Source organism: Oryctolagus cuniculus, chromosome 4 (genome assembly GCF_051225735.1).
Source record: "Oryctolagus cuniculus isolate XC-2025 breed Fujian yellow rabbit chromosome 4, ASM5122573v1, whole genome shotgun sequence".
Classification (NCBI taxonomy): Eukaryota; Metazoa; Chordata; class Mammalia; order Lagomorpha; family Leporidae; genus Oryctolagus; species Oryctolagus cuniculus.
Genome location: NC_142870.1, coordinates 68,128,653 through 68,154,111, shown reverse-complemented (window position 1 = coordinate 68,154,111; position 25,459 = coordinate 68,128,653). Strand labels below are relative to the sequence as shown.

The window sequence follows — 25,459 nt, the reverse complement described above, 5'->3', positions numbered from 1 at the left end:
ACCATTCTGACATGGTTACCAGAGCATTTTCCACTTAAAAAAATACCCATTCTTACGGAAAAAAGACATTTTACCAGAACCTGATCTCACATTGTTGGAAACACAATAACAACTCCAGTTCCTTCTAGTTCTCCTGTCTTAACTAAAAGGGCTGAGGAAAAGGGAAAAAAAGGGAAGAATATGGCTCATGGTCACAGCTGAGATACACAGGTCCACTTACGAAAGAATTAAACCTAAGATTTTAGAAAACTTCCCATCCACAATCCCTTCCCACCATATCAACAGAGCTCCTGTAGAACAGCAGTGGATTACAGCCAAAATAGTTACAAAGTTCAGAGTTCAGACTCTGATTAATAAGGAATTTTGGGGGAAATACAGAGACAACAGGGCAGAGAAAAACAAAGAAACTATAGAGATGTGAAGACCTTGATGCCAAAAGCTATGGTAAACAGTAAACACAACTCAAATTCTAGCCAGATTAACACAAAACTCACAGTAATGCTCTACCTTGGTTGCTACTACCTAATTTATCATATCTGTCTTTTGACAAAAAATGAGTAGGCATGCAAAAACAGGGGCCACTGTTGTGCTGCAGTGTGTTGGGTGCTGCTTGTGACACCAACAACCCATATCAGAGCTTTGGTTAGAGTCCCAGCTGTTCTGCTTCCAATCCAGCTCCCTGCTGATGCATCTGGGAAAGCAGTAAAGGATGACCCAAGTACTGGGATCTCTGACACCCATGTGGAAGATTCAGATGGAGTTCCTGGTTCCTGGTTTCTGCCTGACCCAGAGCTAATTGTTCCAGCCATTTGGTAAGTAAATCAGCAGATGAAATATTCTCTCTCACTCTCACTCCTCTCTCTATGACTCTTTCAAATATAATATATATATATATATATATTTAACAAAAAGGCACAAAAAGAGGCTAACATTGTGGTGCAGTAGGCTAAGCCTCTGCCGTGACATTGGCATCCGTATGAGCACCAATTTGAGTCCCAGCTGCTCTACTACCAATCCAGTTCCCTACTAACGCACCTGGGAAAGCAGTGAAAGATGACCCAAGTGCTTGGGCCACTGCCACCCACCATGGGAGGCCCAAATGAAGCTCCAGGATCCTGGCTTTGGCCTGGCACAGCCCTGACCATGGGGGCCATTTGGGGAGTGAGCCAGGAGATGGAAGATCTCTTTCTATCTCTCCCTCACTCTTTCTTTCAAGCAAATAAATAAATCTTTTTTTTTTAAGTGAATAAAAAGGGGGCCGGCACCATGGCTCACTTGGTTAATCCTCCACCTGCAGTGCCGACATCCCATATGGGCGCCAGGTTCTAGTCCCAGTTGCTCCTCTTCCAGTCCAGCTCTCTGCTGTGGCCCGGGAGTGCAGTGGATGATGGCCAAGTGCTTGGGCCCCTGCACCCGCATGGGAGACCAGGAGGAAGCACCTGGCTCCTGTCTTTGGATCGGCACTGTGCCGGCATAGCGGCCATTTGGGGAGTGAACCAACAGAAGGAAGACCTTTCTCTCTGTCTCTCTCTCTCACTGTCTATAATTCTACCTGTCAAATAAAAAAAAAAAAGTGAGTAAAAAGATAATCTGAAGAGACAAGGGGAAAATCTAAAGCAGCCTAGGATAAAACACAGATTTTTGATTTCCAGGCAAAGAATTTAAAGTAATTTTGATTAATGTATTAAGGATCTAAGTAGAGAATATAGACGTCATGCCAGAGCACATGGAAAATGCAAGCAGAGATAAAAACTGTGAAAAAATAAAAATAAAATGGGACAATTAATAACAACAACATAACAGATTGAAGAATGCTTCTGATGGGCTTATGAATACATTGGACATTGCCAAGGAAAGAATGAATGTCTGGAAAATAGCCTCAAAAATCTATTTCAGGTTCTTGCCTTTTACTTAGAGAAGAATTCTAAGTACAGGCTTAAACATGATGTGCAGTGTGATAAGGTTAATGGAGAAAGTGAGAAAACTACACAGGGACATGGGGGCTTTATTAAGGGAGAGTGGACCAGGAAGGGGAAAGTGGGACCTCCAGGGGTCCACCAGGAGAGAGAGGGAGCAATCAAGAGCATAAAAAGGAGGTCCTCTTCCCCTTCCCCAGGCTTCTTATTCATGTCCAAAAGGGAAGTAGTTACATGGTACTGCTCCCAGGTCCCAGATAAAGGGAGGTTCAACTTGGGGAGAGGCCATCTGATTAATGATAGGATTACATGGGGGGCAGGCTAGATGTGGCCTCCAGTTTATGAACTTTATCTCCCTGATCTTTCCCACTTTATTATAACAATAAGAAACAGAAAGATAAATATGGCATTGTTGCACATATACAAAGCTTCTACAACAGTAAAATTAATAGATACAAGTAGTGAAATAGTATACATCAAGGACTAGGCAGATGGAGAAATAGAGTGTATAATATCTCAGTCAAATAATATAATAAGCACCAGAGATCAACTGTGCAATATTGCAGCTACAGTCAATAAAAATGCATTATACAATTAAAACTTTGTAAGAGGGCATATTTGATTTTAAGTGTTCTTACCACAACAAAATAAAATAGAAAGGAGTTACCAAGTCACAAAAGACATGGATAAACCTTAAATACATATTTTTGAGCAAAAGAAGGCAGTCATATATTGTACTATTCCAATTCTGGAAAGCATAAACTATAGAGATAATAAGAAAGATTACTGGTAGCCAGGAGTTCAGGGGGAAGAGGTAGAGTGGAATAGGTGAGGCGCAGGGGATTTTTAGGAGAATAAACTGTTTTGTATGCTGCAATAGTAGATAACTGATACTACGCATTTGTCAAAGTGTATGGTGCTGTACATCACAGAGAGTGAACCTTGATGTGTTCAACCTCTTTTTATTATTATTATTATTATTATTTTTTGACAGGCAGAGTGGACAGTGAGAGAGAGAGACAGAAAGGTCTTCCTTTTTGCCATTGGTTCACCCTCCAATGGCCGCCGCGGCTGGCATGCTGCGGCCGGCGCACCGCGCTGATCCGATGGCAGGAGCCAGGTACTTCTCCTGGTCTCCCATGGGGTGCAGGGCCCAAGTACTTGGGCCATCCTCCACTGCACTCCCTGGCCACAGCAGAGAGCTGGCCTGGAGGAGGGGCAACCAGGACAGAACCGGTGCCCCGACTGGGACTAGAACCTGGTGTGCCGGTGCCGCAAGGCGGAGGATTAGCCTGGTGAGCCGCGGTGCTGGCCGTGTACAACCTCTTAAAGCATGATTTAGGAAATGGGAATTCCCAGAAGGCAGGCTGAAACCTCAAAATCTAACTGTGTGACAAATGTCTCCTATGTAAACATAAGCATGTATAGTATATACACTTGATATAATGTGATAAAAATAGCTTTTTACCCCTCTGAATTTCCTCCTGAAAACTCATACCTAGTGTAATCATGAAAAAAAATCAAATTCTGATAACTAGTAATCCTATAAAACTTGACTTTTCAAAATAAGCAAAATCATCAAAATATAGGAAACTCTGAGGAACTGATACTTGACAAATAATTTTAATGAGGGAACCTAAGGAGATATGGTAAATAATTGTATCCTGGATTGAATTGAGGCGTAGGATAAAAAAGACACTAAGGACAGCATTGTGGTGCAGCAAGTAAAACCACTGCCTGCAACACCCACATCCCATGTAAGTCCCAGCTGCTCCATTTCAGATCCATCTCCCTGATAATGTGCCTGAGAAAGCAGAAGATGGCCCAGGTGCTTGGGCTTCTACCACCTAGGCTCCTGGCTCCGTTGTGAACATTTGGGGAGTGGACCAGCAGATGGAAGATCCCTGTGTGTGTGTGTGTGTGTCTCCCTCTCCAACTCTACCTTTCAAATAAATGTCTTCAAAAAAAGAAAGAAAGAAAAAGGAAATTAAGTAAAAACTAAAGACTTGTGAATTAACTATGATCTCCTGCTAAGAACAATGTATCAAATTTGACTTATTAATTTTAACAAATGTCATGCTAATGTAATTTTCTGTTAATTTTAGAAAAAACTGGGTAACAGAGCATAAAGGAACTATGTAGTAGTTTCTCAGTTTTTCTGTACAACTAAAACTATTCTAAAAAATAAAATCAAATATCTTTCCATATATGTGCAATAAGCAAGTAGAAAATAAGCACTGGAAAACAGCATTTACAATAGCTCATCCCTCCATAAAAAGAAAAAAATACATAGCAATAAATTCAATGGAAGATATACAAGACCTCCCCAATAAAATCTGCACATTATTTCTGAGAAAATCAAAGACTCACATAAATGAAGGATATACCATATTCATAGATAGGAAAGAAATTGTAATGATATTAATTCTCTCCAAGTTAATTTTTGGATTCAAGGAAAGCCTAATAAAATTCAAGCAAGCTTTTAAATTTTTAATTCTGAAAATTTATAAATTGATTTTAAAAAATCAAAAGAACAAATTGTAAATTTACAATTCAGATACCAAATTAAATTAATAGAATGCAATATTGATTCAGGCATAATATAGAGTGTTAGAAACAGAAACACATCTGACACAGATGACAAATGGCATAGATTGCATAGGATTGGAAAAAAAGGTGATCTTTTCAATAAAAGATTCTGGGTCAATGAAATGCCTATGTGGAAAAATTATATGTTATATATTGACCCCCACCTAAGACCAGGACAGAAGTCCATTTCAAATGCATTAAATATCTAGATGTTAAAGGAAAAATAAACTTTTAAAATAAAGCATTGTAGAACATCTACCTAACAGCAATGGACAATGATTTCTTAAATAAGGAACACATTAACAGTTATTTAATGGCTTATTCCTTTCTAAGTAATATGAAATAATGAAAAGTGAAAATGTGGCCTACTTTAAGACTTAATAACTCCAGTTATTCAAAAGATACATCCTTAGAAATAAGAAGGCAACCCACATTTTGAGAGGATATTTGCTATATATATATATGACAAAGGACTTGTATCCTAATATACAAATTTTGATATAATTTCACAAATAGATAAGGGCAGACAATTCAATAGAAATTTGAGCTAAATATTTGAATAGTGACAACACAAAAGAGAATATCCAAATGATTGATAAAAATATTTAAAGTGCTCAATTTGGTCGTGAAAGAAATGCAGATTTAAACAAGGACAGCATAATGACTGAAATAAAAGACAGACAATCCCAATTTTGGTGAAGACCTGTAGAAAACATAACTCACATACACTGCTGATGGGAAGGTAAATTCTTTCAATTACTTGGGGAAAATTTTTAGTTGTATCTTAAGCTGAACATAGGTATACCCTGTGATCCTCAAATCTCCTAGGCATATGTCTCAAAGAAATGTTCTCCAAGAAACATGAATTAAGGTGTTCATAGTGGCACATTTTTAATAGCCAAAACCAAGAAATTACCCAAATGCAAATAACCAGTAGAAATAATAAATAAATTTTGATATTATACAATGGACTATAAAGAAATTTTTACCTTCTGTATTAAAAGTGAACTAATTCAATGCTGAGATGCTACTATTTTAAATCTTTCAAATGACAAATATTCGAAAGTTTAACATTCAGTAGATGAGCAGTGATATTTAATGAACTAGGTCTACTCTCAACAGAATGGATACGTTTCACCAATACATTGTTGAATAAAACAGCAGCAGATGACTAGATGCTAAATGATTGCATTTATTTTAAGGCAAGTTAGCAACAGATAAAATACATCTGTCGTGGAAGAAGCTAGAGGTCCTCTTAGCAGAGGACCATGAAAGGAAAGGCGCCCAAATAAGTTCTGGGGGGCAGCTATTGTCCTGTCCCTACCTGTGCTGGATACATTCACATGATCGTGATGAAAAACTGCATACTTACCATCTGCTTACTTCCCTGTATGTCTGTTTTATTTAAATTCAAAGGAAAATAAAGACTTAATGTAACTTGATCCACATAGCTCATATTGTGTTCTTTGATTTTTAATCACTGCTCCACACTTTAGTGCTCATATTGTAAGCACGTGATTTTTCCAAATATCCTTGGTCCATATTATTCACACAGCAATATGGAATATGTAATACATGTAATAGGTCTTCTTATAAACAGTACTTCATTTGTGAGCAAAAGCTCTGTGATGACATCTTGCCTGGCTGATTTCTAGGAGTATATTATTGCAGCAACCCATTACCTTTCTAAGTCTTAGAGTTTTTAATCTGAAACAATGGTCTTAATGGTATCTGACTCACAGGATATTTATTTATAAATCACCATAGATGTTTTAGTTACTGTAGGCAATGTGATCTCTTCCCTTAGGGAACAATACAATGATACAGTGGGGCTTCAAAAATCCCATTGGCAAATATGTGTTATGAAAATTATGCATGGGTTTCAAAAATTTTTTGCACCAAAGAACCTTCTAATTCTACTTCCCACCAACTTTTTGAAGTATCCTCATACATAAGTAAAGTCAAAATAGCAACACAAAAAAAGGCAACAGTCAAGCTCTCACTATTCTCAAAACAGTTTCTCTAGTTGTTCTTATCACATCCTTGCCTAACTATTTGTTCTTATGTTTGTCTCCTTCTTTAGGTTCTGAGCTACTTGATGACAGAACCAGTCTTGCTCATGGTACATTTTAGATGGTGAAGTAAATTGTGAAGAAATAACAGGGACACACTGGTTTCCTCTACCTTCCTCCTGTCCTCTGTCATCCATCAATAGCTTCGGGTGAATCACCTAACAGTTCAGGAGCTAACTCATTGTAGGAAAAACTCCTGAACCAGAAGTTAGAATAATGGTTTTTTTCTTCTTTGGAAACTACCTTGACTTTTTCCTTTCCTGAATTCCTTAGAACACTTATTGCATTTACTATGAATCAGAATAATTCTAAATTAATTCAAGTTAAATACTTCCATCAAATAATTTTAAATCACCAGAAGATAGTAAGACTAAACATTTGTTAAAACCTTAATACATCTCAGTACTAACAATAAGCAAACCCACAAAGTAAATGACTAACAAATGAAAACTTACCTGCTTGACTTGACATTGCAAAAGTCAAGAACTTGTTAATGGCCATGAAAAGCTCAAAACAAACCAAACTCAAAATCAAAAGGTAAATATGCTGCAGGAATATGTCTACAGGAAACAGTACAAAACAAAGCATATTAGCAAAAGATCCTCTTGCCTCTAGCTGGTTTATGGCTTCCAGATTGAAACACTTATGCATACTTTAGAAGCAGTGTTTATTTCCTTTCTTTCATTATCTGTTTATATAGCCATTATTTCAAATATTCTCAAATATTTGCTAACTACGTAATAGGATAGCTACATGATTAGCACACAGGCCCATACGAAATACCCCAAGGACCTGTATTTATAAAAGTAAGCAGCCTACAGCCTGGTATTTTTTTTTTAATCCTTGGTTTCCAGCTAGCTGCTTTTGAGAGAAAAAGTAAACAATTACCTTGTGCCCAGACAGGAAGCATGAAGAGGTAGAGAATGTGATAGAGTGGGAAGCCCATGGAATTAGATGGTAAAATCTGCACTAACACTAGAAGTATTTTTTTTCCAAACTGAAAAAGGAACTCTATATTAAAAAAATCCCGCCAAAAATGTTACTCATTAACCAACTTCTTTGCCTAACCTGCCTGGCAAAGTATTCTGGTGCTTTGTGAAGATATTTTTCTGTGGCCAGAGTATCTTTCATGCAGGAGCTCTGAAAACTTAATTGCTGATTTGGAAAATTTAATTACCTCCTTTTTGAAGCTGTTACTAAGCCTTTCCTAATGTTTATGTTCTGTTGTCTATGATATCACAAACAAAAAACTTGTTTATACACAGTGATTGAGATCAACGGAAAAGACTGCTTTCTGTTGAGGCATGCTACATTTCCGAAAAAAAAAAATTCTTGGTATCTAAATGCCTACAATTCCCCCCCAACACCCCACAAATCAAACAGCTGGGGTAAAAAAATTAAAAATTGACTTTTCTGTAATGTCTTTAACACTTTCAAATTAAGTATTATTCAGTTATTAAAATGAAAAGAAAGCACACAGAGGTCATTGTCCTTTCTTATAAACTCTCCTCTCTGTACACTACCTAATGAAGAGGGAAAGCATTCTTTGCCAGTGTTTTTGATTTCCCCTTTTCTCCTTAAATTCCAACCCAGCCAACTATTCATTGGCCTTTTATGCACATCAATTCACACCAGCTTATCCATAATGTCTTCCTCCTGCTGGTGTCCTGGAAAAGCTGTGCTCACTCACTATCAGTTCACAGCACATTTTAAGCCAAACAGTCCATTTGGAAATGAGTTTTTTCTCAAGCACTTTTCTTATGGCTGTGATAATGATTGTTTTTGGGACTGCATCTTCTCTCTTTCAAGTTAGGGGCAGTGGTCTTTATCCAGAAACTCTTATAACTATAGTTAATCAGTCAAATCAATGAAGAGTGGGAGGACTGTAACTAGGGCTAGGACCCTGGACAGATACTGTCCTCAAGGAGAACAGATAATCTCAGCTTCTGCAGAATGAAATCGGTAGGAATCTCTATTTCATACACACACACTTACTACTCAGTCCCCTCCCCCTATAGTCAATATATACACACCCACACAACGGAAATATTCTTTGTAATGAGCCTTCTCTTTTTTGTTTCGGTCTCTTATCAGTCCCTATAAAAATTATCTTACCCTTTCATGACTTCTCCCCCCTATTTTCTGTTTCAGAGGTTACAGAAGTCTCTGAGGTCATGGATGGGCAGCCACACCCTACCCTACACTTCATTTACAAATATCTGTCTTTTTTGTTGTTCCAGGTGTTGGAGATATTTCTTCCTTTTCCTCTGTTAACACAAACCTTCCTTCTATCCATATTGTAGCAACTAAGCCCACTCTTAAGGCCTACTGTCCACTTGACAGCTTTTGGGCTAATAAGGTCAAGCTAACTCAGTTCCCAAAGGGAACTTGAATGAAATTGAATCCATGAGTCTATTACTTCTGAAGTGGGGAACCAACCCTGAAGCAGAGGGAGGGCTCATTCATTGCGAATAAGGAAGTATTTGGGTCCGACAGCTTCTGGATTGATAAGTAACATTGATACTACGTTGAGGAGCAGAGAATGAGGTAAAGACCCAACCCAGGATCATTTCCTGTGAGTAATGTAGATACGAACACAGGAGTTATAACTAAAAAAAATCCATTGGATCCCAGCCATATTTAAAGAATTAAAGGGAAGTATGGCAATGATGTGACTCTTTGAATGGAATATAAAATTAACATCCAACTATTCACTGCTTATAAGAAACTCACCTTAGTTTTAAGAATAAGCATATGTTGAAAGAAATGGAAAACGATATATCACGCAAATGATAACCAAAAGAGAACAGGGGTAGCAATCCTCATATGAGACTAAATAGATTGCAAAAAAGTATAACAAGATTTAGAGAAGTTAATCATATAGTGAAAAAGTGATAAATTAAACAGGAGGATGTAACAACGGTAAATATCAATGTGTCTGATACTCACCACCTAAATACATAAAGCAAATATTGACAGATCTGAAGGGAGAAATAAACATCAATACAGTAACAATACCAGACCTCAAAACCATGTTCAACAGTGTATAGATTGTCCAGACAGAAAATCAGTAAAACATAGCAGAAATGAACAATGTAGAATAAATTTACCTAATAGATATATGTAGAACATTCCAGCCAACAGTGGCAGAGTATACCTTCTTTTCAAGTGCACCCAGAACATTCTCCAGAAAAAAGCATTTGTTAGGCTACAAAACGAGTCTGAAAAAATTTAGGAAGGTTGAAATCACATAAAGTATCTGTATTTGTTCATGTCTCATTACTGCAATCAAATACCCGAGGCAAGCTAACTTTATAAAGATAAGAGGCATATGTAGCTCTCAGTTCTGGAGATTGAATTATCTTTGCATACCTGGGATAAATCCCACCTCCAGTAAAATCTACTAAGAATGAAAAAAAGAATTAACATCAATTATTCTCAAACTCTTGCAAAAACTGAAGAGGAGGAAACACTTCCAAATTCAATTTACAAGGCCAGCATTAACCTGATGACAAAGCCAGATGAGAACAATATAAGAGAAAAATATAACCAATATCCCTGAATAACATAAGCAAAATTTTTTAACATGATATTAACAAAATTACCAAATCAAGTTCAGTAACACATTAAGAGAATCATCTACCATAATCACCAAAGTGCTGGATACAGATCAACTTATACAAATCAGCATCATTTCTATACAGTAACAGCAAACCATATGAAAAAGAAACCAAAAAAAAAATTCCATTTTATCACAACCACAACAAAACTACTTAGGAATAAATTTAACCAAGTAAGTGAATGGCCAATGTGCAAAAGCTATAAAATATTGATGAAAATTGAAGAAGACACACAAAAAATGGAAAGGTATCCTAAGTTAATAGAGTAGAATTATTATTGTTAAAATGGCCTTATTTCCCAAAGCAATCTTTAGATTCATTGCCATCCTTTTAAAAATTCTAAAAACATGTTTTTTTAAAAAAAGCAAAAGCAAACATAAAATTTATGTGGAACCACCAGTGACCCCCCAAAAAAAATCCACAAGTGGACTATTAGAGGTAATAATGAATTTGCAAGGCTATAACATACAAGATCAACATAGAAAAATCAGTCATACTTATATACACCAACAATGAATAACAAGAAAAATGAAATTAAGACATCAAGTCCATTGTGATAGCATCAAAAATAATTAAGTGCCTGAGAATATACTTAACCAAACAAGGACAAGGCTATTGAGGCCATTTGTTGATTTATTTTTATTTATTCTTAATTTTTAAAAAAGATTTATTTATTGATTTATTTATTTGAAAGTTAGAGTGACAGAAAGAGAGAGGAATTTTTGTATCTGCTGGTTCACTTTCCAAAAAGCTGCAAGAGCCGGGGCTGGGCCAGGCTGAAGCCAGGGGACAGGAACTGCACCCTGGTTTTCCACACAGGTGGCAGGAACTTGAGACATCCATCATTCACTGCCTTCCAGGCACATCAGCAAAGAGCTGAATTGGAAGTGGGGAGCTGGATTGGATGCAGAATAACTGGCACTAGAATTGGCACTCTTGATATGGGAAGTGAGCATCCCAAAAAGTGGTTTAATCCACTGTACCACAAAGCCCAGCCCTGTTTTTAATTTTGCTCATATTTTTAATTTTAACCGATCAGAAAGTTGTACATATTTTTGGGGTACCATATTGTGTTTATATATATATATATACATATATATACACACACACATTGTGTGATGTTCACATTAGGGTAAATGCATCTATCTCCTCAAACATTTATCATTTTGTGCTGATATTTGTTTTCTTTTTTTTTTTTTTGAGATTTATTTATTTTACTTGAAGAAGCATAGTACAGACAGAGAGAGGGAGAGAAAGAGAAAGGTCTTCCATCCACTGGTTCACTTCCTAAGTGGCCATAATGGCTGGAGTTGGGCCAATCTGAAGCCAGGAGCCAGGAGCTTCTTCCAGGATTCCCACATGAGTGTAGGAGCCCAAGGACTTGGGCCATCTTCTACTGCTTTCCTAGGCCATCAATGGGGAGCTGATCAGAAGTGGAATAGCTGGGACTTGATCCAACGCCCATGTGGTAGGCTGGTGCTGCGGGGGGATACTTCTGTCCACAGTGCTGGCTCCTTTCTAATTTTATTTATTGTGTTTTTTTGCAACTGAAATTTTCATTTTTTAAAAAAGATTATTTATTTGGAAAGCAGAGTTGCAGAGAGACAGGGAAAGATACAAAGAGAGATCTTCCATTCACTGGTTTACTTCCTACAAGGCTGCAATGGCCAGGGCTATGCCAGACTGAAGCCAGGAGCTTCATTGGGGTCTCCCATGTGAGTGCAGGGCCACCTTCTGCTGCTTTCCCAGGCCATAGCAGGGAACTGGATAGGAAGTGAAGCAGCCAGCATTCGAATCAGTGTCCATATGGGATGCCAGCACTGCAGGCAGGATCTTTACCTGCTACACCACAGCTCCAGCCCCTGAAATTTCCATTCCAATACCACCTATTTTATTCAGCAACCTTTTATTTCATTGTCTCAAGCTTCTATATTTTTCTATTGTCTCAATTATGTTCACAATTATTTGCTGAAATATTTCTATGCTGACAGTGTTAAAATTCTTTTTGCATAACTCCAACATCTGCAACATTGTGAGATTTGTGCCTTTTTTTCAAATTTATTCATTTGAAAGGCATTTTAAAAATATTTACTTATTTTCACTTTCATTTAAAAAGCAATTAGAGGAGAGAGTGAGAGATACAGAGAGAGAAAGAGAGAGAAAGAGAGAGTTAAAATCTACTGATTTACTCCCCAAACGCCTGCAGTATCTGGGACTGGGTGAAGCTAAAGCCAGAACCAGGAATACAATCCAGAACTACCATGTAGGTGAAAGAAATCCAATCATTTGAGCATCAATACTGTCTCCAGTATCTACATTTATAAGAAGCTAGAGCCAAGAGCCAGAACCAGATACTCTGATAGAGTTTGTGAACATCTTACCAGGATAAATGTCCACTCCAGATCAATGTCTTTTTGTATGCTCACATTGAGATCTTCTTGGTTATGGGTATGATGAGTTATTTTCAACTGACAGCTGGATATTGTACAAATTGTAATATTGTAGAGCTTATTGAAATTCTGGGTTTTATCAGGCATCCTCTGACACGGCTCTGTCTGAAGAAGTGAGGGCACCATCCTTTCACTGACAAGTTAAGATGAAAGTTTGAGTTCTCTACTTATTCTTCCTTGACACACAGCAGGGGAAGATGTGACTTCTTATTGTTACGTAGGACTGATACCTGGCTGAATGTTGTACCTTGGTGCCAGCTGCAATGAATGTCTTTGAATATCCTGAATATATCACAGTATTGCACAAAATCCTGTGTATATCTAGCTTGAGCTGTCAAATCTGCTAAAATACCATTGCCTCATTTGTGTCAATTCTCTATTAAATCTCATGAAAAAAAAAAGCTCACTGTTTCCTTACATGACTGATTACCGTTTGTCCATACAACACAAAGGATACTACTTGTTCATATACAAGTAAACTTCTCGGGAAAAGAAACCATGCATCATTTATTTCTGTATTCCTCAAAGTTCTTAGGTATACAGAAGTAATGCAAAAAAAGATGATTTTCCTTTTTCTCAGAGACCCCCATTTGTTTTCCAAACACATACACTCAGCCAGTAACTAGTTATCTTCATAAGGCTCAAATCCTGATTTCTCTGAAAACCCTTTGTTGATCATCTCAGCCAAAAGAGATCATGAACTTGCTTATCGGGAACAGTCATAGTGCATGAACTAAACCACTTCTTTTTCACTGTGGCCTTTTTCATGCCAAAATAATTCTGAAGGGATAGGAATTAAGCAAGCTTTTTTAAAACTGGAAGTAAACATTTTTTTAAAGATTTTATTTATTTATTTGAGAGAGTTACAGAGAGGCAGAAACAGAGAGAGAGAGAGTCTTCTGTCCATTGGTTCATTCCTCAAATGGCCACAGCTGGGCCAATCCAAAGTCAGGAGCCAGGAGCTTCTTCCCAGTCTCCCACATGGGTGCAGGGGCCCAAGGAGTTGGGCCATCTTCCACTGCTTTCTCAGGCCATAGCAGAGAGCTGGATTGGAAGAAGAGCAACCGCGAATTGAACTGGAGCCCATATGGGATGGCGATGCTTCAGGCAGAGGATTAACCTACTACACCATGGCGCTGGCCCCCAGTAAACAGGTTTAAATATTCATTAAATTTCATAACCATAAAAGGAGGACTTCACTTAAAAATGAAAGACTCTTATCTTGTTTAGACAAGGTCATAGTCAAAGTGGAGGTTCTCTCCTCCCTTCAGAGAAAGGTACCTCCTTCTTTGATGACCTGTTCTTTCCACTGGGATCTCACTCGCAGAGATCTTTTGCCAGAGTGTCTTGGCTTTCCATGCCTGAAATACTCTCATGAGCTTTTCAGCCAGCTACGAATGCCTTTAGGGCTGATTCTGAGGCCAGAGTGCTGTTTAGGACATCTGCCATTCTATGAGTCTGCTGAGTATCTCACTTCCCATGTTGGATCACTCTCCCCTTTATTTACTCCATCCGTTAGCGTTAGCAGGTTCTAGACTTGTCTATGTGCTCCCTTTGACTCCCAGTCCCTCCACCATGACCAACTGTGAACTGAAACTGATCACCTGGAACAGTGAGATGGCATTGGTACATGCCACCTTGATGGGATTGAATTGGAATCCCCTGGTATGCTTCCAACTCCACCACTTGGGGCAAGTCAGCCTGAGCATGTCCCAAATTATACATCTCTTCCCTCTCCCATTCCCACCACCATGTTCAACAGGGATCACATTTCAGTTAATTTTCAACACTTAAGAATAACTGTGCATCAATTACAGATCTAAGAGTCGGAGAACTCAGAGGGCTTCCATAGCCTTGGAAACTCATGACTGGAGCATAGGGAGATTGCTGATGCCATAGACAGGAGTGTCAATTGGTAAAGTCAACAACAGGAGTCACTGTGCACTTACTCCTCATGTAGGATCTCTATCCTTAATGTGCTGTACATTGAGATTTAATGCTATAACGAGTACTCAAACAATATATTTCACTTTGTGTTTCTATGGGGGTGCAAACTGTTGAAATCCTTACTTAATGTATACTAAACTGATCCTCTGTAAAAAAAAAAAAAAAATTATCAATTCCCAACTTGACTCTCACTGGGATTAAACATGACAATAGGTCTGCTCTGATTTCATCATCATTTAAAAAAAATCATCTATTATTTTTCACTTTATGTTTCTGTGTGGGAGCAAACTGTTGAAATCCATACTTGATGTATACTAAGCTGATCTTCTGTATATTAAGATAATCAAAAATGAATCTTGATGTGAATGGAAGGGGAGAGGGAGTGGGAAAGGGGAGGGTTGTGGGTGGGAGGGACGGTGTGGGGGGGAAGCCATTGTAATCCATAAGTCGTACTTTGGAAATTTATATGCATTAAATAAAAGTTTAAAAAAAAATGAAAGAAGAAATCACACACAGAAAAACATCAGGTTTTAGCATATAAAAAATTTTAATTCAATAATGGTGACTTTTAATTTTAAAACTTACAGTCAAATTAAAGGCAAATAACAGATGAGAAGAAATTACTCACGGTAGATATAACTGAAATAAACCATGGTTATCTGTTCACATTCCACTGAATTCCAGGTATCAGAGAAGAGAGGAGAAGGGAGTAATACCTGCTTCTTGTAGTCACAGGAGTAAATTGAAAGTGAGACTGGAGAAAAAGATGAAACAGAGAATTGGAAAATAAAAGTAAATAAAAACAACTCTAAAGTAAATATCAATGATTCTTCTCAGAAGCATAGACGTTGTTTCATTTGCTGTTCCAATTCTAGTTTGAATAGAAGATATGTATACAATCCTTATGTTTGTATCTAAACGAATTACTCAGAAGCAACCTCAACTTTCATTTCCTTAAACCATTTTCAAGTGGAAGTATAAAGAGGAGTCACGCCTGCCAAATAATTATCTGGATTTCAAAATCAGTAGAAATTTCTCCCAAAATATTTTATGATGAAAGTAGGAATGTGAAAATTGACTTTATAGGAATGTCACTAATTTCAACTAAATATTCTTTTCATATTATAGTTAGAAAAAACTAAATATTATTCCTAAAAATTTCTTCACATCTGACCTCTTGCCTATCTGTTTCGATTTTTCTTCAGCACACCCAGAATAGCCATTCCTTTCATTCCTAATCTTGCAGTCTTCGCTATTTCAAAATCTTTGGCATCCGGGAAATTCCTTCCTGTTAGCGTTCTGGGGAAAGTGTCCATTGGCTTTTGCTGGAAACCCACCTTTCCAAAACTTTAAATTAACGTAAAGAGTACAGTTTCTGGGTTGTTTTTTTGTTTTTTTCAACCTTTGCTGATTTTTTTTTTTTTTCGTAAACACAGACTCCAGGCTTCATAATTCTTAAACACACAGGGAAAATGACGTTCAATTCCATCAGCCAATAAAGACAGAGATTATGAGCCTATGGCCAATGGGTGCAGTCTGGGGGCGGCGCTTAGAGCAATTAACTGTCAGTGAGGCTGCGGTTGGTCTTAGATGTTCTGGAGCGAACAAAACCGCTGCTCTCCACATCTTGTGTCCGTACCAGGATACTGTTCCTAAGAGTATTGGATGGTGAGCCCTCCTCTAGTTTCTCTTTCTGAAAGTTGACCTTTCCCACTGGAATTTTCTCTTTCAACCTCTCTACCCCTCTTAGAGCAATCGAGAGCTTTCCCAAAGGTCAACCAGCCCCTCCGTTTGAATGTCCACCCCTGAGCTCCTGCCCTTCGTCCATTATCCTTTTACCCTCTTTCCAAATTATTCACCAGCATGAAGGGGGCACTGAAAAAGAAAAGTCTAGAGGGAAGCACAGGGTGCAACGAGCGTCCTCTGGCGTCTGCAGAGGACACTGAACTGGAGGAAGGACTCTGCTGAGCAGAGCGGTCTTAGGAGAGCAATGGGTCTAAGGAGACCCCCAGCCTCCAGAGTCAGTGTAATAGGTACAGACGATTGAGTATGAGCTTTGCCGTCCGTGAAGACTCATGGGACCCCACAGTGTCCTCTTTAGGATACTTTCATGACTGATTTCTTGAACATGCAGTAATTAAAAGGGGCAAAACAGCTCGCCGTTTTCAGAGACAAGCTGAATTCGTTTAACTTCCATTCCACTGGACAGTTTCTCAGAGCTGGCGGACTGATTACTGGGGCACCTGCACGCTGTTTTTGACAAGAAAGTTAATAATTACTGCCATACACAGAATTGAGAAACTAGTAACAAATTGATAAGCTGATGCACAGAACCTATGTGGTAAAATACCATTTCCTTAATGATATTTGGACTCATGTTATTTAAAAAAAAAAAAAGATTTATTTATTTATTTGAAAGGCAGAGTTACAGAGAGGCAGAGGCAGAGAGAGAGAGAGGTGTTGCATCTGCTGGTTCACTCCCTGAATGGCCAAAACAGCCAGAGCTAAGCCAATCCAAAGCCAGGAGCCTGGAGCTTCCTCCAGGTCTCCCATATGGGTACAGGGGCCTATCTTCCATTAATTTCCTAGGTGCATTAGCAGAGAGCTGGATTGGAAGTTGAGCAGGCGGGACTTGAACCAGTGCCCATATGGAATGCCAGCACTGCAGGTAGTGACCACAGCATCAGCCCCTGGAGTCATAGTCTTATTCAAAGCTGTCAACAGTCAATTTAAAATGAAAAGTTTTGATTGTATTGAAAACTTGTTTATTCTCACTGCTACTTTTTTTTCCCTCATACCTTTAAAACATTAAAACTGGAGTGTTTAAGCATTTGCGAGCCAATTTAAGATGAGATCTCTTCTTAGGTAAAGATTCATTCGAGGATTTTGGACTAGAGGTTGAGGAAGTCAATCTGAATATTTAGCACATATTCTTAGTTGTTCTGTACTTGATCATATCTATTCCTAAATTTCAGAAATAATCAGGATTTGGGGTAATTTTATCATTTTCTGATAAGAGTTTATTAGGACTGGATGCCCTAATAAACCTTATAAAGGTTTTCAAATCATTTTAGAAGTGTAAAAAAATGCTTGTGGGAACATGTATCCCTACTTACAAAGGGACTACAAAAAGTTTGTGGTAAAGTAGAATTAAATAGCTGCATAATTTTTTCATAATATACACTTCCATGAAGTTATTGAAGACCCCCATGTGCACAGATTTCATTTCTTTCGGCTCAAAATAGACCTATATTTTGATTTCATTTAACTTCTTTTTTTTCTTTTTGAGATAGAGATCTGTTTATCCCATCTTTTTGTTTGTTTGTTTGTTTTTTAGAGTGGTAACTTCTTGATGTACCCTTGTATGGTTTAGCAAACAATAGATTCCTTAACAACATTAAATTCTGGAAACATGTAAGAATATGCAACCATTCTTTTTTTGGCCAAGTCAGTATGCTCCAGCATGTTTAGTCCTGGATTAATAGTGGGCAAGGTAAGAGTTGGCATTACAATGTGATGTATTTTCCTCAATAGTTTGTTGTTAACTAACGCAAGTATTATTGCTCAATCAGAACACTCTTTCCAAATAGCACCGATGTCTCCTAAAGTAGTCCCTCTTTAGGATCATTGAGCTGATCCTCTGAGGGTAGCACTGAGCCAGAAGCGTCATTAAAATCCTCCAAATGATTTTTTGTGTAGCCAAGTTTGACAATCTCTGTCTTAACTCACAGTTGAGCTTGTTCTGCTCTCTCACTCATTTTACTACCAAGATCTCCAGATCTACTAGCTCTACATAAGTGAAGATGAAGTTAAGGAGCTTGGAAATCCTTTGAGGAATCTAGGACAGGGTCTGAAACTGCCAGCCTGGGCTCATTCTCACCTCATGCTGGCCTAATGCTCATAGCTAAGGCTTGTTGTTCTCCTCTTGGGTGTAAACAATCGCACAGATTATCACCATCACCATGTAAACCATGACACAAGCAAGGTAAAACCAAGGTCACAATGTAACCCATATACCAACAAACAGTCCCTACACTCCGCTAAATGAGTGGCTGCTGTTTCCGTACATGTTTCAGCTTTATCTTAGCTCTAGCCTACTCTCCCTATATAGGTAAGATTTATCCAGATGGCCAACCAAAGAGTCGTCCTGGCTTTCTGACAGCACTCAATCTAGAGTGAACCCTCCCTTGATTAGAGCCTCTCCAAAGTTACCCAGCCAAAGTCCAGGTCCTATAATAAATTCTTTAGAACATCCTTTGTTCTGAGACAACCCATCCTCCTCATGATGAGTAGTTTTTCTCAGTGCAACAAATATACAGGAAGTCGGAATTTCCCAGAAGGGAGAGGCATCCTTGATTTTGCCAGACTTTGAGATATTAGAATTAAAGGAGAAATATGTGTGTGTGTTTTTAAATAGAAAGTCAAGAAAAAAAATCTTACTTTCCTTTAATCCTCTCTGAGTTTTGCAGACAGACGTGGAGTCAGATTCAGACTCACTGTGAGATACAAGATGAGTACTGATAATGCCATTAGTTTCAATTCCAATCCTAATAATAGAAGAAATACTGGCTCATGGCTGGAGCTGTTCAGAGTTTTGTTTTTGAATAATGCTGAAGATCTCCCTGAAATCATCCTAATATTGTCCTTGATCTGCACCATCGGAGGTAAATATCACCCTTCCTTTGAGTTTAGTCCATAGATTTATCTTATAAATGCTAACATATAGAATTAAGGAGAACAGCAACACTAAGAGATTAGAATTTTTTTTCCCTAAATTCATACCTTTGTCCCAATATTTTCAACAAAAGGTAGCAAACAATAATCTTCCTGAGAGAAGTCCTGAAGAATCTGATTCCCTCTTTGTTTACTTCCTTTGATTCAAAGTGTTCACATCTTATTTGCTAGGTCAAGCAAATAAGATTAGGTCAAGCAAATAAGATTAAGTCACATCTTATTTGCTAGGTAAAGCAAATGATTAAAATGATGAGGATAACTGAAACAAATAAGCAGACAAACAAGGGTGGGGATAGGAGATCTCATGCGTTTTATGCAAATAACAAATTATTCTTAAGTCTTATGGTAAGAAAAGAACATTGTAGAAACAAAAAGAAAATATTGGCTTTGCCTTGATTAGCACTTGACTGAGCACTTTCTTTGACCTCTGTATTACAAAGTGGAAGAAATTAAAGGAAAGGAACTGTTGCAAATTTTATTGCACTTTGACAATAATAAAGTTTAATATTTACCATGGGCTTTTGATGTGTAGGTGGTTACTGTTATTTTTCTTTCTTAAAGCAAATAACCCTAACTAGTTTCTCATTGTTCCTCGCCTTGAAGGAACCTCTTATTGTAGGATTGCTAAATCTTTGATTCATGGATTTACAAATGCTACTGTAAATATTCCAGTAGTAACCCAAGAAGCAATGATTGTTAGCAGTGTTTATTAAGACTGCAAGGCAAGGCAATATACATCCCAGGAAAGGGAAAGCAGGAACCTGGTACATCAACAATCACACACATTCTACTTAGCTATGGGGGTGGGTTTGAATGATAGGAAATTAGCAATGAAACAGTATTTCACTGTCTTTTATATTAAGAAATTACATTACATTAAAAGTTCTACAAATGTGATATTTAATTACCTTTCCATAACAACATGTTTTTTCTAGCATTTTTAAACCTGCACTTGAAAGACTTTCCAATTCCTCTCCCTGTGATACTATTTTTACTTGGATGTAGTTTTGAAATTCTAAGTTTTACTTCTTTCCAGGTATGTATAGCAAATGGAAATTTTGCACTATATCTAAGAATCAAAAAAAAATACAAAGATAGCTTAAGAAAATTTGCAAAAATACTTGTCTCCTCACTGCTTTGCCAGTCAGTAGATGTTTATTGTGTAGATAACATCACATCAGATGTGTAGAAAAAGGACCCAGGTCCAAAAAAGTGGATATACGCCTAAACATTGAATACACCCTGGGTCTGAAATGATACAGGGAGTTCAGACATAGCTACTGAGTTCATTTTCCATGAACATTTTAAAGAGCCATGGTAGTTAGAGTAGCAAAATAGTTGGAGACATTTGGAGTCAGGTAGAGAAGGGAAAGAACTGTTACTCAAGGCACACAGATGGCATTGTGGACACATTAGACAGTTCTCTAGTGCAGGAGTTTTTCACAAAGCTTTTTGTAAAAAGCCATGTTATGACTAACCGATAGAATAAATAAAGGGGAGAGTGATCCAACATGGGAAGTGAGATACTCAGCAGACTCATAGAATGGCAGATGCCCTAAATAGCACTCTGGCCTCAGAATCAGCCCTAAAGGCATTCAGATCTGGCTGAAAAGCCCATGAGAGTATTTCAGGCATGGAAAGCCAAGACACTCTGGCAAAAGATCTCTGTGAGTGAGATCTCAGTGGAAAGAACAGGTCTTCAAAGAAGGAGGTACCTTTCTCTGAAGGGAGGAGAGAACCTCCACTTTGACTATGACCTTGTCTAAACAAGATAAGAGTCGGAGAACTCAAGGGGCTTCCATAGCCTTGGAAACTCATGACTGGAGCATAGGGAGATTACTGATGCCATAGACAGGAGTGTCAATTGGTAAAGTCAACAACAGGAGTCACTGTGCACTTACTCCTCATGTAGGATCTCTGTCCTTAATGTGCTGTGCATTGAGATTTAATGCTATAACGAGTACTCAAATAATATATTTCACTTTGTGTTTCTATGGGGGTGCAAACTGTTGAAATCTTTACTTAATGCATACTAAACTGATCCTCTGTAAAAAAAAAAAAAAAAAAAGAAAAGAAAAGAAAAGAAACTATCAACTCCCAACTTGACTCTCACTGGGATTAAACATGACAATAGGTCTGATCTGATTTCATCATCATTAAAAAAAATCATCTATTATTTTTCACTTTATGTTTCTGTGTGGGAGCAAACTGTTGAAATCCTTACTTAATGTATACTAAGCTGATCTTCTGTATATTAAGATAATCAAAAATGAATCTTGATGTGAATGGAAGGGGAGAGGGAGTGGGAAAGGGGAGGGTTGTGGGTGGGAGGGACGGTATGGGGGGGAAGCCATAGTAATCCATTATTCGTACTTTGGAAACTTATATTCATAAAATAAAGTTAAAAAAAAAGCCATGTTATGATTATTTTACATTATATAAGATGTAAAGCCTCTGTCATAGCTGTTCAATTCTACCCACTTAACTCAAAAGCAACCATGGATAGCAAAGTACGATTGCTGAACTCCAATAAAACTTCATTTACAAAAACGAACGTTGGTCCAGATTGGTTCTAGCACCCATAGTTTGCCAGTGACTGTCCCAACCAATCAGAGCAGATATGAGAACCTGTGTGAAAATGATTGAATTTAGCCAGTAATGTTTATAGAAAATACATACTTATGTGTGAACCAGAGCAGGTTATTACTTCATTTGTCATAAACAGGTTTTATAATCATATAATTTTGGCATAAATTTGTCAGTAACTCAAGAACAGTGTAAGGTCCAAGATGCCACATCACCTGTTTGGTAGTAAGCTAGCTTACCACAGTTTCACAGTCCTGGCAAAAGACATGACACTTCTGGGCCAGAAACAAAAGACTTTATTATTCACATCCTTAGCAATAAGCAGAATATGTGCATTTTCCTATGCCCACTTCTTGAACCTCAGTCCCTCAGAGACAAGAAAAGAGAGCCAGCTGAAATGTGCACACAGGGTGGGTCGCATTACAGGAGATGAAACCAGAACTCAGAAAACCCAAATCATTTATAATGATAGTAAGTTTCCTTGCTTTTTAACCCCATTAAAACACATTCTCTTTATTACATCGGACAATAAAATAAACCTGCCCTTGGCTCTGGAGGAAGACACAGATTCCTCTTAAAAGGCTGTTAGCCATATAAACATTCATGAAAAGATTGTCTTGAAGAAAAGCAATCACTACATTCATTCATAAGAAACAGAGAAAAAAAAAGATCCAAGGGGAATTATTTCCCAAATGCAAATTCATCACCTAATACAGTATGTACTATTTCCTTAATGAATAAAATTTGAATAGATGCCCACAATAGGATTTACTAATACTAGCTACATTTTTTATAAGCATCATTATTTATTCCCAAAACTGCAATAACTTTCCAGTCTTTATCTTTGAAAGTCTTTTTATTCTTTCCACATACATCTATATATATGGCTACATATACCTACATCTATATAAATCATGGCTAATTACAGTTTCTGGAATTTGATAGAACCAGTTATTCCTTTGTGAATTTTGTGCATGGTAGTTCACCTATCTGAAATCTCTGCTTCCTCTTGTAAGCCTGGAAATCCACTATATATTCTCTAGTACCATGTCAGTGTGTTTCCTATACTAGATATGTAATATTTATAACTGATAATCTGATAGAAAATTATGAAAATTCAACATCAGTTCTTACTATCCTGTGATGTATTTTTTTAAACTGTGTTGCTAGAGATAAAAGTGCTTGACAGATATCTCATGCTAACAGATGGATGAACAAAAGAAAAAAATATTTTTATGTTACTAGATCCAAAGCTATGCAGATGCCATACAATGGATGAGTCCAGACTTATTTTTCGGTATATTTACACCAGTAATTATCTTTAATGTTGCATTTGACATGGATGTATACATGCTCCAAAAGTTATTGTGGCAGGTAAGCGCTCTTTTTCACTAATATCATTCACTCAAGGACCACATGATACCTATGCTATCTACCTACCACATGCAGGTCAGATTTTTTAAAATTTTGCTCTAAATAGACAGCAAAGAAGACAGAGAAAATTAAAAGGAATGAGAGTAGTAAATTTAGTTTCTTATGTTAGTGAATAAATCATTTTCTTGACAATTGTCTATTGAAGACCCAGGGGATAAAAGCAAGGAGGAAAAAAAAGTAATTCTGAAAAATCTGACTGGTAGAACTTTCATATCAATTATCATTTTATTTCTGAGATGCCAGCAGAGAGCTATTATGAAAGACAGTGGCTCCAGTAGAAGGGACTTGCTGAGAAAGTCATGTTTTACATTCCCATCATCTGAAGTTTCCTACACCCAGAAGTAAAAGAGCAGAAGCAGCAAAGGCGACTTCACAGACGCAGCAAGATTCCTACTCCACAAGCCATGGGATATTTTAAAGATTTTTTTAAAGTTTTATTGGAGGGAGGGGTGGTGTGGAGAGAGATGCTTGTTCACTCCATAAGTGGCCACAACAGCTTGGGCTGTACCAGGCTGGTGCCAGAAACTCCTTCCAGATCTCCTACAGGGGTGGCGAAATTCAAGTACTTGCATCATCATCCGCTGCCTCCCAGGGTGCATCAGTAGGGAGCTGGATAGTGAGCAGAGTAACCAGGACTTGAACTGGCATTCCATATGCGATGCAGGTGACACAAGTGGTGGCTTAACCGACTGCACCACAATGCCCACCTGTATCAGGAAAAGACCCTGAAATAAAATACTTCAAATCATAAACAGGAATTAAATTTCCTTCAATGTAATCAAAACAGTTTTGTAAGTATGAGGCCATTGCCTAAATTGTTTAGAAACAAAAGTACTAGAATAATTTATATTCTAAACCAAATGCAGGCACAACAAGTTCAGACAAATCACAAAAAGATGAAATTGCAAGACCAAAGAACTGAAAGTAGCTTGTGTTGGCTCAGATGAGCTCTGCTGAGCCCTTTCATAGATCCGTGTTGCAGACAGGGGAAGTAGTTGGAGCAGGATAAGCTAAATGGCCCCACACCTGTGTCTGTTTGTAAGCGGGCACTCTTAGTGCTGGCTACATTTCTGATAATCCTGATTATCAGCTTTTTAAATAGAATACAAAAGCAAGTTGACATTTTATTGTAAATTTTCTTTGCAGATACTTTTAATTACGATTCCCGGCTTTGCGATTAATTATATCTTAATCCTTTGGTACCTGCAAACTGTGAATAAATTATTTTTGAAGACCATACCATGGTTCTTATTTGCTACTATCCTTGTGAGTTCAGATCCTATGCTGACTGCAGCTGCTATAAGAGATCTAGGTAGATATATCATTCTCTTTTCCTATTTTGAAAATGTAATGTTATAAAATCAACTTGTCTTCATGTTAACACCTTTTCTTTGTGGTGGCTTTTCCCTGTGTAATGTGATGTTGTGAGGGATTGGGGATTGAGTGTTGAACAGAGGTTCTGCAAGTGGTGGTTACAACAGAAGGAAATAGCTGTGATGCAATTACTTAGTATCCCTCCTCCCTAGAAAGCATTATATCCAGTTGCAGCAAAGGGCCAGGGATCATTTAGAATCTTTGATCTCCCTTGAGCTAGAAGAACAGTTCTGGGACATTACAATATTCTGTGTAGGCTGTGGTAACACGTCTGGCGCCGGATATTTCTTTTCTTTTGAAAGCAGTCACTAGGATAATGATAATTTTTAAATTGCCTTTGGAGTCACTGTCACCGTAAAGACCAAATGCCTGAAAAGTTATAAGCAATAAAATTACCAATCATGTAATGTTTGCAGTATATACTTTTAAAGGAGACAGAAATCTATGTTTAAAATTAAGATGCCTAATTAATTTAACCCAGAAAACCAAAAAAGAAAGAAAAGAAAAATCTAAGTGTGCCTCATAAAGAAAAACATCCTAATTTCCCCCTCAGTCACTTTTCAATCATGATCGCTAGAAAAATTGCTTTCATATGGAATATTAACATGGCATATCCATGCACATACACCACATACATTCTTTTAAATTTTATTTTCACTCTATAGCTAAAGGAAAAACAATTATTAGAGGCGAGTAAAAATAGGGTAGGGGAGACACAGCAAGTATAAATACGTGAA

At 37.6% G+C, this 25,459-nt stretch overlaps 2 protein-coding genes across 5 annotated transcripts in view; one reads left to right on the top strand and one right to left on the bottom strand.

Moving 5' to 3' along the window:
• The window catches only part of LOC100349682 (OX-2 membrane glycoprotein), a 107,312-nt gene extending 99,692 nt beyond the window's left edge, over positions 1 to 7,620 (bottom strand). Inside the window, exon 1 of one of the 4 annotated variants that reach the window (XM_070073173.2) lies at positions 7,466 to 7,620. In XM_070073173.2, coding sequence (XP_069929274.2) covers positions 7,466 to 7,523 — 58 coding nt within the window. In that variant the 5' untranslated portion in view covers positions 7,524 to 7,620. Of the gene's footprint in view, positions 1 to 7,032; positions 7,364 to 7,465 lie in introns of those variants that run through there. The other 3 variants (XM_089330802.1, XM_089330798.1, XM_089330797.1) reach the window with 3 other exon arrangements.
• Positions 7,621 to 19,067: 11,447 nt separating this feature from the next.
• SLC9C1 (solute carrier family 9 member C1) overlaps positions 19,068 to 25,459 on the top strand; it is a 90,060-nt gene continuing 83,668 nt past the window's right edge. The window contains exons 1-4 of the mRNA XM_008266956.5: positions 19,068 to 19,258; positions 20,264 to 20,364; positions 23,160 to 23,288; positions 24,495 to 24,660. Of these exons, the coding sequence (XP_008265178.3) occupies positions 19,105 to 19,258; positions 20,264 to 20,364; positions 23,160 to 23,288; positions 24,495 to 24,660 (550 nt within the window). The 5' untranslated portion in view covers positions 19,068 to 19,104. The remainder of the gene's footprint in view (positions 19,259 to 20,263; positions 20,365 to 23,159; positions 23,289 to 24,494; positions 24,661 to 25,459) is intronic.